This window comes from Xenopus laevis, chromosome 6L, assembly GCF_017654675.1.
Source record: "Xenopus laevis strain J_2021 chromosome 6L, Xenopus_laevis_v10.1, whole genome shotgun sequence".
Taxonomy (NCBI): domain Eukaryota; kingdom Metazoa; phylum Chordata; class Amphibia; order Anura; family Pipidae; genus Xenopus; species Xenopus laevis.
Genome location: NC_054381.1, coordinates 13,225,210 through 13,243,295, shown reverse-complemented (window position 1 = coordinate 13,243,295; position 18,086 = coordinate 13,225,210). Strand labels below are relative to the sequence as shown.

Sequence of the window (18,086 nt, the reverse complement as noted above, 5' to 3'; positions counted from 1 at the left end):
ACACGATTCTTTAGTCCAAATGCATTATCGTTAATGGGCTTCCAAACCATTTTGACATGCAGCAATTTTGACGAGTGACAATTTTGACAACGAGCTACTCTTTTGACCAAAATGCATTATAGTTAATGGGCGTCCGAACAATTTTGACATGCGACAATTTTTACATGCAAGACTTTTGTCTGAATGCATTAAAGTCAATGGGCGTCTGAATATTTTTGACGTGCAACAATTTTGAAGAGTGACAATTTTTACAAGTGCGATGGGCGACCAAACCATTTTGACATGCGACAATTTTGATGAGTGACAATTTTGACGATGCGCTACTCTTTTGTCCAAGTGCATTATAGTTAATGGGTGTCCGACCAATTTGGATGAGCGACAATTTTGACACGCAAGTCATTTGTCCAAAATGCCGCATAATTTTGACGTGGGACAATTTTTACATGCAAGACTTTTGTCCGAATGCATTAAAGTCAATGGGCGTCTGAATATTGCAGCAAATTTCCCCACAGCGAATTTTTCTGGCAGTTCGCCCTCGGCGATATAAATAAATTTGATGCTAATCCATGCTTGGCAAATAAATTCGCCCATCACTAGTCATGACAGTTCAGTTGGGTCCAGGTTGGGAAAACTAAAGAATGGTTAGCCTACCTGTGCATGCTCATTTGAATGAACTGGCAATGAACTGTAAACAGTTGGTACGATCCAGGAAGTTGATAGAACCAGTAGGAAAGGTGTGTGTGTGTGTGTGTGTGTGTGTGTGTGTGTGTGTGTGTATATATATGTATGTATATGTATATATGTGTGTATGTGTATATATATGTATGATACTAATGATACTAACAAAATATTGCATGTTAAGTTTGCACAGGAGAAATGGAGAAGGATACAGATAGAAAAACATCATTTCCAGATAAAGCACTTAATCACAGTTCTCCAGATTCAACAACTCTCTGCATCACTGAAGGTATTATAACACTGATATTTCCATGATAACATCTAGATGTGTGTTTTTTATAAGCGTTTATCCACCATATGCCGTGATTAACTGTTTTGGCGATGAGCATAAATGGCGTTAACTATTCTCCTGTGCAGAAGATAAGGGCTCACCTTGGCTAATGATTCAGTCACAACTATATAAAATCTCCTATATCAGCTATTAAGCCTTAGTGTCAAGAATATTTATGTCATCAAAGAGGTGTTCACCCCAAATCTCCCCCTGCAAGGGGGGGGTACCTGGAAGAGCACATGGGTATTCTACACAGGTCTGTCTCCAACTGGCTTTCAGTTTGTATCCACGTAGGGGGAACCAGCCCCACCGTTTGGGCACCAGTATCTTATGATGTACATTGTCGGACATGTCTAGAGGTCTCTTCTAGCTTCTTCAGTTCAACTAAGGTTGCCTTTCTCAAATAAATCCATTATTTTGATGGGAACTTGCTTAAAATATCCTACGTTTAAGATTAGATAAAATGAAATTGTGCACATTTCAGTGTCACTAAATCTTGTTTTTGGGGTCTAATATTTATATATACAGTAGCTATAAATGCAGGCAGTGTTGAATGTGTTTTCGGGGGGGGGGGAGGAGGAGTAACATGTCTTTTGGATGAGAACTTGTTTTGACTGCCTTCTCTGCTGACACTTAAAATGTACCATTTTATTGCAGAGACACCACAGCACAATGAAAAATCAAAATTAGAAAATAACGTTTCCCACTCAGACGACCCAGAAGAAATGGAAACCTCTCAAGCCGAAATTAAAATGGCGATAGCAGAAGGGGTCATGGAGGAGACTGAACGGGAAAGACACTTGCTACTGCAGGCTGGGTCTTTGCACGATGGACCAAAGTCTCTTCTGCTGCAAGAGATGGAGAATTCTGTCAAGGATGAAACTAAACTGCAAATGGTATCGGAAACCCTGGAAGTTTTTCATAAATCTCCCAAGCCTGAGATCAAGGTGGATACTTGTTCAAAGATGGACGAGCACTTTGATTCCACTGGGGGCCATGAACACGTTGCAGAAGAGAATGATGATCCTCTTGTTTCTGAAACCTCTCATGTTGTACAAATGGAGGCCACCCCTACTAGTGAATCATTAACGGAAGCCAGTTCACCGTTCATCGACAAAGGTTTAAAATCACCCACGGACACGGACTCTCCCGTCACATCTGTTGGTACAAGTAAGACCAGTGTGTCCTCCTCACCAGCAGTTTCCATAGACTTTCATCCTTCTCATGACCCCTTTCAAAGTCAAACTCCTGTCAGTTCCCATAACACAGGGAATGCCTTTTCAACCACATTTATCTCTGTGACTCCAAAAATCGGCATGGGTAAGCCAGCTATTACCAAAAGGAAGTTTTCACCAGGCAGACCCAGATCACGACAGGTAAATATGTTTCAATATTTTGAAGAAAGATTTGCCTTTTCTAACCACAAATGTACAAAGGAAACCGTTAATTCCTTATTTAGTGCTCAAGGTTCCTATTGTAAAGAGCATGCAATTTCAAATATATAGGATTCCAAAGAGACACTGGCACTCTGAATTTACTGAGAAACTTCTATAGACCATTATTTGGTCATTATTTTGGCTTGATTTGGGTCATGTAGGCTTCTATGGCTCATTGAATAAATGCTGCCTTCTACACTGTATGGGTTTTGGATAGGTTTTTTTTTAAATATATTTGGTATTTTACACATGGAGTCGTCTTGTGTCTCTTGCCCCAGCATTTTTATGGTATGTTGCCTTTTCTTTGGGATAGAGAGAATGCAGAGAACAACGCAATAAAACATGTATGTACAGATACAATGCATTACAGAGTGCTTGGGTGTCAAAGTGCCACCAAAGTGTAGCATTGCAGTTTTTTAATTGAAGAGTTTTCACACTGACGGCATGGTATAACCTGGGTGTATTCTTAAGGCTATGGTGACAAAATTTGTGCCCTACCAGGGAACTATAAAGCTCCTATTACCTACCTACCCTTGCCCATGTCTGGTCTGAGCCTCAAAACACAAATGAACGATCCATCCAGGCCAATATTTTAAATGCTTCTTACTTTCAATATACTTCCTGGAAACAGCCAAAGCCACTCGCATCATTAAGGGACCAAATAGGTAATAGCTGCACCTTAAGGGTAAGGCCATACGAGGAGATTCGGGGAGATTTTGTCGCCTGGCGACTAATCGCCTCGTCTTTTGCGCGACTATCTCCCCGAACTGCCTCTGCGTTTTTCCCCATAGGCTAGAATGAAAAGTCGCCTGCGATAATGCACATGCGGCGATGCGTTTTCTATAGTCGCCTGAAGTTTTCTCACTAAAATAGGGCTGCATTAACTTCCATGCACTTGCCTTCAGAATTGAATTTGGCACAGAGGAAGTCTATTCTGGCATCTTTCGGGACATGCTATGGGTGAACTTATAGGGCTGACTTTTATGATCCTTTTCCTGTAGCAACACCCCCAGATGATAGTGATGTGCAGGCCGACCCAAAACCCACAGAACCTGCGGGTCAGGCGGACTCCGGCACAAAATCTTCGGGGCGGGTGCGGGTTGAGCTCTTCTCCTGCTCTCCCCGCGACCTAGTACTGCCGGCTTCCGGTGCCGGATCTTATAGACTTCCGCCTGCCCCACCCCTTTTGTGACGTCACTGCGGGGCAGGTCGTGCGCGGGTGGGGGTGGGTTAGGGTGCGGGTCGAGAAATTCTCGACTCACACATCAGATGGATATATCACTCTTCTTGCTAGCTTTTTGTTAAGGGGTTTTAACAAAGTAATAGGGCATGGAAAGAGATTCGAAAGAGGGTATGGCCAGCTCGGGACACTGCTAAGTGCTAGTATGAATTAGGTATGCACCAAATCCACTATTTTAGAATTCGGCCGAGATTTGGCTGAATACCGAATCCGAACCCTCATTTGTGCATATGTAAAAGGCCAGGCCCTTGGATTCGGCCCAATCAGAATCCTGCTGGAAAAGGCTGAATCCTGGATTCCATGCATCCCTAGTATGAATATAAATAATATAATAGCTAGAGCTGGTCCTGTGATGGCATCCTAATGTCTGGGCGCCTCACCCTTATGGAATAGCAAATACTTACATGGCACACACACAGGAGACGTTTCTGTACCCACAGATTATTAAATATTTACTGTTCTTTTAATGGGTGTCTACCACGCAAGGTTAGGTTATAATTTTTGTCTAACTCATAGATAGACTTTCTGCAGGCAAATATTTAATTCTCTATGTATGATATCGGGCATATTCTATCCACAGGATAAGATCAAGGTACATGTTTCAGGGGGTATCCTTCTTTGGATAATTTATGGATGGAGCAAGTGACAAGGATTAATCTTATAATAAAATAAATGAATTGCAGTCCAGGTGCTGTTTTCTATTAAATGGATTTATAAAGATGCATTAAAAACATAAATAACGCATTGGAATGCCACAAAAGCACCATACTGTTAACATATGTCATAACATATCTCGGGTGGCTCATGCCACAGTTGTTTCAAAGTAAGGTCATTTTTTTTATACTTCTTTAAATGTGCTTTTGTTGGGAGAATCCATTATCTGGTGCCATGTGAAAGATGAATCTCTGAGCATTATATTGGCTCAGGTTTGTGGCACATAAACCCCTTTCTATGTTAAATTCAAACGCCGAGGAAGGTTTTCTGATCCTGGATGTGTGATCTCTTGTCTGACATTATTTTGTGTGATTGGGCAATGCTGGCTATAGAGGAACAATAATGCCTTTAAAGTTCATGAATAGATAAATCAAAGCTTTAGTGATTTCTCCGTGTAGGTCATTTGGCATCTACCAAGGACTCAATCTATGAGGGCAAGTCAGGACTGATCCTAAGCAATGACCACTTGCTCTTGACTAGCCTTATTGTGCATGTAGCCATCTCTTGTCACCGATCCAAAGAGGACAATGTAGAGTAGGTGATAACACTAACTACGACTGGTATCATGCCTGAAGAAGAGTTGTAAGAACTCCCAAAAGCTTGCGTTTTGCAGTCTACTTAATTAGTCAATGGCAGCTATCACTTAAAGGAGAACTAAAGCTTAACTAAAGAAGTAGGTATAAATGTTGTACGTTATGTTTTGGTTTTCTGTACCAGCCCAAGGCAACCACAGCCCTTTAGCAGTAAAGATCTGTCTCTCCAAAGATGCCCCAGTAGCTCCCCATCTTCTTTTCTGCTGATTCACTGCACATGCTCTGTGCTGCTGTCACTTACTGAGCTTAGGGAGCCACACTCAATATACAGTACACATAGAATAGAAATGTCACAATATAAGCCTGATTAGTAATTAATACAGATAATTACTACATGGCAGCACAGAAACCAGTGCAATTAGCATCAGAATTTAATAATCAGCAAACCTGTAGCATCAGCTTATATTACAGCCAGGGAAGCTCATTTTCTGCTGGATAATTAGTGACGAGCCCTAAGCTTAGCTTCTCAACAGCCAATCAGAGCCCACTGAGCATGTGAGTGTCACAGACACTTTCCAAGATGGTGACCCCCTGTGACAAGTTTGAAGTCCTGGATCATTGCTGCTATTGACAAGCTGAAACTTTAGCCTCGTGCAATAAGTTCAGTTAATAAAATATGGCATTTTTAGCCATATTCATTTTTAGGGTTTAGTTCTTCTTTAAAGCCCCTATACACGGACAGATATAAGCTGCTGATAGATCAAGTCGGCAGCTTATTTGGCAGTGTATGGGGCCTTCCCCGATCGATTTCTGGCATTTAAAAATCCTGTTGGATCAAGGACAGCATTGGTTCGTTAATGTGGTCCTCGATCCAACCACCCGTATTCTTCTCGTTGTGATCTGATTGTTGGGCCCTAGTGGGGGGCAGATCTCCCTGTCTGATCTGCTTTAGGCTACATGTTCCTGTATTTCACAGACACGTGCTCCCACTTGGATTTATGGCTTGGTCATTTAAGATGTAACCATTGTAAAGAATATAAAGAATGAGCCTTGCTTTATTTAGAAAGAGGAGTTCCCACATAATGAGCTAGAAGCACTTAAGAAAGCAGGTGTAAAGTCCTAATTCTTAGGGGTTCGGGGTTGACTTATTTTTACAATTGGATTGCTCCAAACTATCCCCCTTGCACAGTGGTCCCCAACCAGTAGCTCGTGAGCAACATGTTGCTCTCCAACCCCTTGGATGTTGCTCTCAGTGGCCTCAAAGCAGGTGCCTATTTTTGAATTCAAGACTTGGAGGCAAGTTTTGGTTGTATAAAAAACAGGTGCACTGTCAAACAAAGCCTCAATGTAGGTTGACAATCCACATAAGGGCTACTAAATGGCCAATCAGAGCCCTTATTTGGCACCCCAAGAACATTTTTCATGCTAGTGTTGCTCCCCAACTCCTTTTACTTCTGAATGTTGCTCATGGGTTCAAAAGGTTGGGGATCCCTGCCCTTGCAGAACAGCCCAAATAATACAAAACCTGTTTTATGGTTTAGGGATTTGGGGGAAAGTGTAAGTAGTAAACAGCCCACTGAACTCTCTGTGTCCATAGCAGCTCCCCATTATTGCTTCCACCAGACTGAGACCCCTCATTACAGTCTGTCTTGCCTTGGCTTTCCTAATTATCCTTTCCTGGGGCCCCCGCATTAACCACACGCTTGCATGGAACCCTTCTATTTGGCCAGCTCATGCCAGAGCCATCTTTTTGCTTTGTGTGCCAATGTCACTCTGCTTCCCATTCTGACTGTTTTATGGAATGTTATTTGTTCTTATTTTAAATATTGTAAAGCTTTATTAAAGGCACATTTAGGCCTGTTATTAGGAACAAATATAAGTAACGATTGCAGCTTTGTTATTGTGCCACAATTGAGTGTATTATTGGGAATTGGAGTAGCAATTAGTATGTTTTATTATCCCAAAGTGTCTGCCTCCCGTTTGTCCCTGAAAGAGGTTAATATATATATATATATCTCCTGGGTGCCAGCATGGGAAATAAGCAGTGAAAAAGGATTGCGGCACTCACAGGGTTTTAGTGAAAAAACAAAAAATGTTTTATTATTAAGCCTCAACGTTTCGATCCCCCCACAGGGATCTTCGTCAGGAGCATGTTTGTTTGTTTTTGCTCCTGACGAAGATCCCTGTGGGGGATCGAAACGTTGAGGCTTAATAATAAAATATTTTTTGTTTTTCACTAAAACCCTGTGAGTGCCGCAATCCTTTTTCACTATATATATATATATATATATATATATATATATATATATATATATATATATATATATATATATATATATATATATATATATATATATATATATATATATATATATATATATATAAAATGTCACTAGAGTTAATTTATAGCTGAGATGGGCAGGTTTCAGATCTCTTGTTAGAACTGTAGGCCGCACTAGAATAGATACTCGGAACAACTATTTGTGGAACTAGATATTTTTTGGGTGTCTTAACCACAGAATAGTACAGGGAAAATGGAGGCAATGGCAAAAGCAAGAAAAAAGGTAGAGGAGCAAATGGCACAAAGGATGATAAGAGTGGAGTCAAGTGTAACTAAGGGGGAGAAAGGGCGGAAGGAGGCAAGATGGCTGATCTCTGGTGGTTACAGAATTTAAATATGGGAAATAAGTAGGGATGCACCGAATCCAGGATTCGTGCAGGATTCAGCCTTTTTCAGCAGGATTCGGATTCAGCTGAATCCTTCTGTCCGGCTGAACCAAATCTGAATCCTAATTTGCATATGCAAATTAGGGGAGGGAAATTGCGCAACTTTTTGTCACAAAATAAGGTATAAAAAAATTTCTCCCTTCCCACCCCTAATTCGCATATGCAAATTAGAATTTGGTTCGGTATTCAGCCAAATCTTTTACAAAGGATTCTGGGGTTTCGGCCATATCCAAAATAGTGGATTCAGTGCATCCCTAGAAATAAGTATATAAAATGAATGTACGCACATTAATACATCTGATTAAAAAGGACCATAAGGCACCCAGTATGGTTGTTTTTCCTTTAATTCAGCATTCTGGATCATTTCCTTACAGTTTTACATGTAAAATGTTGGTGCATCTTGTGTTTAGGTCCATTTTATCGTGCAGAAATAATATATAATCCAATAGGTAATATTTTCCCTAAAATAATCATTTTTCTATCCAGTTCATGTAAAATGTAGTTGGAAGCAGAAGCCCTGGTTGCTTTGTAGTAGGGATGCACTGAATCCACTATTTTGGATTCGGCCGAATCCCTTGTGAAAGGTTCAGCCGAATACCAAACCGAATGCAAATCCTAATTTGCATATGCAAATTAGGGATGGAAGGGGGAAACATTTTTTTATACTTTCTTGTTTTGTGAAAAAAAGTCACACGATTTCCCTCCTGCCCTTAATTTGCATATGCAAATTGGATTTGGTTCAGCCGGGCAGAAGGATCTAAATCCTGCTGAAAAAGGCTGAATCCCAAACCGAATCCTGGATTTGGTGTATCCCTACTTTGTACAGGTATAGGATCCCTTATCCGGAAACCCAATATCCAGAAAGCTCCGAATTACGGAATGGCTGTCTCCCATAGACTCCATTTTATCCAAATAATCCAAATTTTTTTAAAATGATTTCCTTTTTCTCTGTAATAATAAAAATGTAGCTTGTACTTGATCCCAACTAAGATATAATTAATCCTTATTGGAAGCAGAACCAGCCTATTGGGTTTTTTTAATGTTTAAATGAATTTCTAGTAGACATAAGGCATGAAGACCCAAATTACGGAAAGATCCGTTATCCGGAAAACCCCAGGTCCCGAGCATTCTGGATAATAGGTCCCATACCTGTAGTATGATTATCAACTCTGGTGTCTTCAGCCATGACAGTTCAATGATACTTTAGTACATTTTAATAACCGTCCCCAAAAGCCCAGCCTAAGAAAATGACCTTTATCTTCAAATAAAAATATGATCTTTCTACAAACAGCACAGTATTTAATAGTTAATGTTGTGTTCCCTTCCTTGGTATCCTCATATGGGAGGGGGCATTCACAGATGACTGTCCTCATATACTCGTATAAAATAATATCCTTTAAAAAACAATGCATAGTCGTGTATAGGAACCCTGCTCATATGAGTACTTTTGCCCTTTAATCTCCAGTATTTAGCCATTTACACAAATTATGAATTTACTTGAGGTTCATTGACTCTAGTTTGGGGTGCTATGCCGGTGACATGAGGTTTTAATGAATTTGCAGGTGGTGTGAGCAATAAGATGCTGCTCTGCTTGTTGCTGCCTCCATGGCTGGGGATTTTAGAGCTGTTTTATCCATCAAATGAAAAGTTTCTCCCCTCTACCCCTGTACAGCTGTCCATACTGATATGTATTGGGTTTTGCCTCTAGTTTTATATCTACAGAGTGTTGTCTCATTGGAGATGCCACCTACATATTCACTTAACCCTCAGGCCATGGGCCTAGCAGCTGTCAGGGAGATAGGCTTTTTTCTTGATATATCGAATGTCCTTGGTAGGACCAATAATAAATTTGAGCTATTAGGGTCTCTGAGTATAAAGTGATTACTCACTACAAGAAGGAAAAGGCCCGGGTGCACCGCCCTGAACCCTCAGCACAGGGAGAGGACAAAATGAAAAACCTTTATGGAGCAGGCACTCAATGAAGGCAAACTTCCACCAGGCAAATAATTCAAAGAGAAGAAAGTTTATTGTATCCACAGCCTTACGCGTTTCGTGTCATGAACACTTAATCATAGGCCTTGGTGGGACCACCTCGCCTGTAGTTTCGGTCCAGGTCAGTTGGTTGCACCTAGACAAATTTGGGGAGAAAAATCTTAGTGGGTCTGTTGGTATAGGCATGGGATCTGTTATCCAAAATGCTCTGGACCTGAGGTTTTCCAGGTGACTGATCTTTCCATAATTTGGATCTCCATACCTTGTCTAGTAGAAAATCATGTAAACATTAAATAAACCCAATAGGCTGTTTTTGCCTCCAATAAGGATTAATTATATCTTAGTTGGGATCAAGTACAAGCTACTGTTTTATTATTACACAGAAAAGGAAAAAGGAAATTATTTTAAAAATTTGGATTATTTGGATAAAATGGTGATTATGGGAGACAGACATTCTGTAATTCGGAAGCTTTCTGGATAATGGGTTTCCATATAATGCATCCCATCCCTATAGTACAGTTCCTCTTTAAAGGAGCAGGAAAGGTTAAAACTAAGTAAGCTTTATCAGAAAAGTCTACATAAATACACCAGTAAACCCTCAAAGTAATGCTGCCCTGAGTCCTCTGTCAAAATAAACACCACATTTCTTTCCTTCTATTGTGTACTCATGGGCTTCTGTATCAGACTTCCTGTTTTCAGCATAAACCTCCAGGGCTAGGGCTTGAGCATGCTCAGTTTGCTTCCCCCTCCCTGTTGTAATCTGAGCTCAGAGCTATGAGTGAGCAGGGAGAGACTCAGGCAGGAAGTGATGTCACAGCAAGCTAATGTGGCAGCTGCTATCCTAAACAAACAGAATCAGCATCTAGAGCTACCATACCTATACCATACCTATTCAGGTATGGAAAGCACTGTTGTGGCTAATCTATTAGTAATAAACTACCATGGAAACTTTCCTTCTCCTTAAATAAGAGAGTACAGAGAGTATTTTCCATAAGCATTGCATGCCGTCCTTCTGCAGAGAGGGTGCCATTCTTCTTCCCTTGCTAAACATGCTCATCCCAAACATCACAAGGCTTTTTGTGCAAGAATTGCAACGTTTCTTCGTGGCATCCTCTGACCGTTTGTCCTAAATGTCATTATTGTCTACATATGCTTTGCTCTAACCCCTTTTTGTTGCTGGCTTTGATTTTTATTTCCGCTGCTGAGTTTACACATCTATATTTTTTCACCTGCCGTGTCTTAGGGGGCTTGGAGTACCCATAATACAGTGAGCCCACCTTCCTGGTCCCCCGATGGCTCAGAAGGTTGGGACATTTTAAAAAGCAGACAGCTTCTCGGCAATCCATATTGGAGCATCAAAGTGGTAAATAAGCATTTCTACTTCTGTCATTTGCTTTAAAATCTGTTTACCTTGTGGCTCAAGTGTCTACTAGATGTGTTTCTTGTAGGATATGATTGGCTGAATGCAGATGGTTTCTCTCTCTGACTCAACTACTATTTCCTTGGTATTCAACAACTATAAATGCCATTCTTATAAACTGGCCTGGGGTTCTGTCTTTGTGGCTCTCCAACTGCTGCACTACAGTTCACTATGTGCTCCAGCTGCCAGTAGCTGACAGTTAGCAGAAGCTGAGGAGCCACTGGCTGCAGATCCCTTGCATAGACTTAAACTGTCTTTATACAGAAAAAAATGAAATGTTTAGGGCACTCTAGGAAGCCAGGTATAAATCAGACCAAAAGAAGGTTGGTTAAAAAGTAGAAAAAGTCTTTACTCAAGCAATCTTCTCAAGCGTTACACATTTCATCTCTCTAAGACGCTTAATCATAGGCCATAAACTGTCTTATCATGGCTTTCCCCTTGAGTTCTATGTGGCTCGTCAGTGTAATGTAAGTATATTCTCCTTCCATATTCACGTACATTCTCCTATGCTCAGTGGCTGCAATTCATCCTTATTGTGCAGAATTTGCAATATTTAAGGCTACGTGTGAATCGTTTCCTTCAAGCAGGTCATGATATACAAGGTCTACTAAGTCCAAAGCAGCTAGACTTGTTGACTAATCCTGAAAATGTTTCACCAATCATATGAGTGACTTCTGTTCAACTGAGTGGTCAAGCATGGATAGATCTGACCCCCATGCTCTGAAGCCTCTGAACGCTTCCCTTGATGGGTAGTTTCTTAATTATTGACCTGATTGATGGTGGAGGTGCTCTAAGTGACTCTAAGACCTTCATAAAAATGCTAGCTTTGCCTGTACCTGTGCTACAAAACACTTATATTTGTGTGTTCTCTCAATGTAGTTTTGTTTTAAATCAATGCTGAAACAAACAGATCTTGTCATTACATTTGAGGTTAGGTATGATTATATTGGTACACACATGCAGATATTGTCATTAAAGGGATACTGTCATGGGATAAAATGTTTTTTTCAAAAAGCATCACTTAATAGTGCTGCTCCAGCAGAATTCTGCACTGAAATCCATTGGAGTGATATCCCCTCCCTCTCTTTCCCCCCCAAAACAACACTGTCGTAAAATCCAGGTTCCACTGAGACACATTCAGTTACATTGAGTAGGAGAAACAACAGCCTGCCAGAAAGCAGTTCCATCCTAAAGTGCTGGCTCTTTCTGAAATCACATGACCAGGCAAAATGACCTGAGAACTAAAAAAAAAAAATACACTTGTTGGTTCAGGAATTAAATGTTATATTGTAGAGTGAATTATTTGCGGTGTAAACAGGGTAATTTAGAAATAAAAACTACATCATACAAATCACAACAGAATCAGTTTAAATTTGATTTCGGGTTATGCCCAAAGAACAGAAGTCCTTGTACCCTGGATATAACCGATCGGTTGGGCTCAAGCTCAGTTTTGTTCATATTTAATTTGATGATAGCAATGGAATGGTTTTGCCGAAGGATGATGTTCCAGACCGGGGAATGATCATGTTTTCAAGATAACAGTCTTAATGTTGAAGATTCCCCCAAGCTATTGGTCCTGTCCTGATAAAATCTCTACGTTCTGACTCCTGAAACAATTTAGCCAAAGTCAGTTCCATTCTAGGTCTGTTAATCAGCTGGACTCTGCCATATTGTATATTGGAAAGTCAACTGTCCTTAGGAGCCGAGTTACTTTGGGTAGACCTCTTGGTGTCAAGCTGCTGGCTAAGGATTTCACACACGTTGGTGGGCAAATTACACTAATCAGGTTGTTTGCTCTGTTTATTTGGAAATATTTAAACAAGTTTTTCTTTACTCATATCTCTTTTCTTCCCCAACAGGGCCGAGGCTCAGGATTTCCTAAGAGAAGGCCACGTGGTTCCGGACTCTCAGGGCGCGGTGGACGTGGCCGGGCAAAATTAAAAGCTCCCATTAACAACTTCATATTTCCAGGGGTAACTCAATTCATTCTAACTTCATTTTGTCCACTGTTAGGGTAGAGACACAGGTGGAGATTCGGGGAGATTAGCCGCCCAGGGACAAATCGCCTCTTCGGCGACTAAGCTACCCGAACTGCCTTACCTCCAGCTAGAATCTAAATCGCCGGCTGGATGGCACTCGAAGCGCTTTGTTTTCTGTAATTGCCCGAAGTTGCCTCCCGCGGAAACTTCGGCGACCTTGGAAATGAAGCGATCCGAGTGCCATCCCGCTGAATAAAATCGCCGGCGGGATGGAACTCGGAGCGCTTTGTTTTCCGTATTAACCCGAAGTTGTCTCCCGAGGAAACTTTGGAAAACGAAGCGCTCCGTGTGCCATCCCGTCAGCTAAAATCTAACTTGCCAGCGGGATGGCACTCAGACCAATTCGTTTTCTGAAACTTTGGGCGACTACGGAAAACGAAGAGAAGGCAGTTGCCTCCCGAGGAAATTCCGGGTGACTTTGGAAAACGAAGCGTTCCGAGTACCATCTTGCCGGCTAGAATCGATATTGCCGGACAGATGGCACTCAGAGCGCTTTGTTTTCCGTAGTCGCCCGAAGTTGCCACCCGAGGAAACTTCGGGCGACCTTGGAAAATGAAGTGCTCTGAGAGCCATGCCACCGGTTAAAATCGCTGCCGGGTTGGCACGTGGAGCACTTTGTTTTCCGTAGTAACCAAAGTTGTCTCCCGAGGAAACTTTGGAAAACGAAGCGCTCCGAGTGCCATCCCGTGAGCTAAAATCTAAAATGCCAGCGGGATGGCACTCAGACCGATTCGTTTTCTGAAACTTTGGGCGACTACGGAACATGAAGAGAAGGCAGTTCGGGGAAATTAGTCGCCCGAAGAAGAGGCAATTTGGCAACTAAATCTCCCCGAATCTCCATGTGCGTCTCTGCACCTTATTCATAGTTTGTTTGCTAGTCTCCTGTAGATAATGCAAATCCACCAGCCAAAGCTTTCAATGCTGGAATAACCAGGAAGCACATTTCATGTAACAGAGCTGCTTGATCTCGTAGCCTATTGACATGCACTCACTCTCTAACGCAGATCACCACATTTGATGTGTCATCATACAAAGAAGAGGAAGAAACCTCAATGCACAATACAGTTGTTTTATTTTCCAGAAGTGACAAGTTCACCTTAAATCAGGTATGAATGTAATGCTGGGGTGCTGATACTCTCCGCTTTAAATTATATTTTGCTTGTAACATGCACAATGCAACATGGTGAAAAATATTAATTAATGCCATCACCCCTGTCATAGGGATATTTATATGTTTATAGCCTATAGCATAACTAGCTATTTCTTCTTTAAAAGGGGAGCTTTTGTAAAAACAAAAATGTAATATACGCCCCTTATAGAAATAAGAAGTTGGCAGCTTATTGGCCTGGAGCCTTCTCGACCAATATCTGGCTGAAAATAGGCCAGATATTGATCAGGCATATCCTGTTGGATAAAGACTGTATTGGCTCTAAATATATCTGAAATAGAACTTTGCCATTAGGAACTTTGTTTGCCTCTGTTCCTAGTGTTAAAGGGGGTTATTCAACTTTAAATGACCTTTTAATATGACGTAGAGAGTGATATTCTGAGACATTTTGCATTTTGTCTTCATTTTTTATTATTTGCAGTTGAATCAGCGCTGCGAAATATGCTGGCACTATATAAATAAATGTTAATAATGTTAATAATTATTTAGCTTTTTGTTTAGCAGATTTTTTGGCAGCTATCTGGTTGCTAGAGTCCAATTTAACCTAGCAACCAAACAGTGGTTTGAAAGAGAGACAGGAATAATACCAGAGGAGTGCTTAACTAGAAAGATAAGTAATAAAAAAGTAGCAATAACAAAATTGTTGCTTCTCAGGGCAATAGTTTTTTTTTCTGCCTTGATCAGTATCTCCCATTTGAAAGCAGGAAAGAGTGCAAATAATTAAAAAATATAAAAAATAAAGACCAATTGGTAATTTGCTGAGAATAGACTATTCTATTACATACTAAACATTAACCATAAGGTGAACCACTCCTTTAAAATACCTGCTCTCTCACTGCATGAAAGTTATCATTGATGTCATTGGGGATGGACCAATAAACCCAGTGCAATTTCATGTGCTCGGTGGAGCTTCCCAGCGGGCAGTTGGAAGTGGCACATGATATGTGAAGCTGTATTGCTTTCCATGAATGTATAGTGTGGGCTTGTAATACACATTGCAGAAGCTGTCTATAGAAGGCCTAATTAATATTCTTTTGTTCCCTTCTAGGATATGTGTCTTGTATGTGGCAGTTTTGGCCAAGGAGCTGAAGGAAGGTTACTCGCTTGCTCCCAGTGTGGACAGTGTTACCATCCCTACTGTGTCAGTATTAAGGTCAGTAGAAGAAATGGAGTTTTTTTTTTCACCATATAAAAACCAGCCACACAATGATGGTGCCCCTATCCACCATTTTTAGTTAAGTCTGTCTTTAATGCTGCCATTAATCCACCGACCCCACTAGGTATTCTGCTCTTTCAGGCATTCCACGTGGTTTGATCCTCTCCTGCCGCAGTCAGCCATTTTAAAAGTCAAAACATTTGAAGCATTTGCATTAGAAACTTCTTTGAAACACACATCGGTTATACATACAATAGTAATTTTGTTAAGAAAATTCCCTCGTGTTGCCTTTATTTATGGTTTGCACGAAGAATACTAAATTGTTGTGGGTTTTAGCAGTGAAGAACACTAAAACAAAATGTGCTAATGCCTCTAGTGGGCATAAATAGTTTAATATTTTACTATTTGTGGTTTTGAATATCAGTTTAGGAGAAAAAATACCTATTAAGTGAAGATTGCTTATTTTTATGAAGGATTATTTTTATGAAGAATTTCTAAACCGTAGCAACTAGGCATCTCCTACCTTGGCGCACTCTTGTTTCCGGTTTCATATTATATCAGTGTGCACAATTATCAAGTATTTATCTGGTATTTATCTTTGTGTGTGGTTCTCTTTTTGTAGATAACTAAAGTGATCCTGCGCAAAGGCTGGAGGTGCCTGGAGTGCACAGTGTGTGAAGCTTGTGGGAAAGCTACAGATCCTGGGCGGCTGCTCCTCTGTGATGACTGTGATATAAGTTACCATACCTTCTGCCTGGATCCTCCTTTACAGACAGTCCCCAAGGGAGGCTGGAAGTGCAAATGGTTGGTTTTGCTGCTGCTGGTTTAGTGTTTTAAGGTCAGGGCACACAGGCAGATTCGGGGAGATTAGTCGCCCGGTGACAAATCTCCTCTTCTTTGGGATGACTTATCTCCCCAAACTGCCTTCCCGTAGTCTAAAATTTAAATCACCGGTGGGATGGCACTTGGAGCAATTCGGTTTCTGAAGTCGACCAAAGTTTCGTCAGGCAACTTTGAACAGCTTCGGAAAACAAATTGCTCCGAGTGCCATCCCGCCGGTGATTTACATTTTAGACGACGGGAAGGCAGTTCGGGGAGATTAGTTGCCCGAAGAATTGGATATTTGGCGACTAATCTCCCCGAATCTGCCTGTGTGCCCTGACCCTTATGATGAGGATTACGGAGAAAAGCTGAAGCAATTTGCATAGAAACGGTTTGACTTGTTACTGTCTTCTAGGTGTGTCTCCTGCACAAATTGCAAAGCAATAACTCCAGGATTAAGGTGTGAATGGCAGAATAATTACACACAGTGTGCTCCTTGCTCCAGCCTGTCCACCTGTCCCGTCTGCTGCCAGAACTACATCGAGGAGGAACTTATTCTTCAGTGCCGACAGTGCAGTAGGTAAGTGCCCTCTCACACACACATCCATTCTTATCAGGCCCGCATAATATAGCCTGGAGCCTTAGTTTAAGAGGCCCATTTATCAAAGTCCGAATTTTTCTTAATATTTTCCGCGCTGTTTTTTTCTCCTTATTTATCAATACACTTTCCTGAAAAAAATTTTTGCAGCAAAAAAACTGTGAAAAAAACGAATTGTGCATCTTTTTCGGATTTTCCACCCAAAGACTTTTTTTCAGATTTTTGACCGAAAACAACTTTGGATCATTGCACGAAACCCAGAGCAGATCAAGAAATCTTTGGGAATTCTCCCATTGACTTGTTTGCAACCTCAGCAGGTCTCAGATGACCAATTTTTGGATTCTGACTTTTTCCAGCCTCGGGGTATAATAAATCCGAAAAATATGTGTTGTTTTTTTTTCACAAAAAAAAAATGTGTATTTTTTACTAAAAAAACACAATTTTTGGTTTTTTTTGGCATTCGGAGTTTAATATAAAAAAACCTTAATGTTATTTTTTGTTTCAGGTGGTCTCATGCCAGCTGTCAGAACCTTAACACAGAGGCAGAGGTTGAATTGGCTGCAGACAGCGGGTTTGACTGTGTGGCATGTAAGCCATATGTAATAACAAAAGGTAAGCTAAATTTGCTCTGTATTCTTTATGATGTATATGTCTGATTGCCAGATATGTCTGAAGTGCCAGGTATATACCTAAGGTAAGATATTGAAAAAGTGAATTTAAAACCTGGTATGGGACCTGTTATCCAGAACACTCAGGAATTGGGGTTTTCCAGATAAGGGATCTTCCCGTAATTTGGATCTCCATACTTTAAAGGGGTTGTTCTCCTTTTTGTATGATGTAGAGAGTGATATTCTGAGACAATTTGCAATTGGTTTTATTTTTTTATTATTTGTGGTTTTTGAGTTTAGTTTTTTATTTAGCAACTCTCCAGTTTACAATTTCAGCAATCTGGTTGCTAGGGTCCAAATTACCACAGCAACCATGCATTGATTTGAATAAGAGGCTGGAATATGAATTGGAAAGGGCATGAATAGAAAGACGAGTAATAAAAAATATCAATAACAATACATTTGTAGCCTTACAGAGCATTTTGTTTAAGATGGGGCCAGTGACCCCATTTGAAATTTGGCAAGAGTCAGAAGAAGATGGCACAATTTCAAAAACTATAAAAAACAAATAAGCAATGAAGACGAATTGAACAGCTGACCTTTAAGTCTACTAGAAAATCATGT

The 18,086-nt window shown here is 40.7% G+C and overlaps 1 protein-coding gene across 10 annotated transcripts in view; it reads left to right on the top strand.

The window, feature by feature from the left end:
• Positions 1-18,086, top strand: part of kmt2c.L (lysine methyltransferase 2C L homeolog) — a 173,555-nt gene that overhangs the window by 102,242 nt on the left and 53,227 nt on the right. For 8 of the 10 annotated variants that reach the window (XM_041565792.1, XM_041565787.1, XM_041565789.1 and 5 more), the window contains exons 12-20: positions 863-967; positions 1,667-2,385; positions 10,895-11,014; positions 12,931-13,044; positions 14,115-14,216; positions 15,327-15,431; positions 16,057-16,238; positions 16,672-16,836; positions 17,360-17,466. In XM_041565792.1, coding sequence (XP_041421726.1) covers positions 863-967; positions 1,667-2,385; positions 10,895-11,014; positions 12,931-13,044; positions 14,115-14,216; positions 15,327-15,431; positions 16,057-16,238; positions 16,672-16,836; positions 17,360-17,466 — 1,719 coding nt within the window. The remainder of the gene's footprint in view (positions 1-862; positions 968-1,666; positions 2,386-10,894; positions 11,015-12,930; positions 13,045-14,114; positions 14,217-15,326; positions 15,432-16,056; positions 16,239-16,671; positions 16,837-17,359; positions 17,467-18,086) is intronic. The other 2 variants (XM_041565790.1, XM_041565791.1) reach the window with 2 other exon arrangements.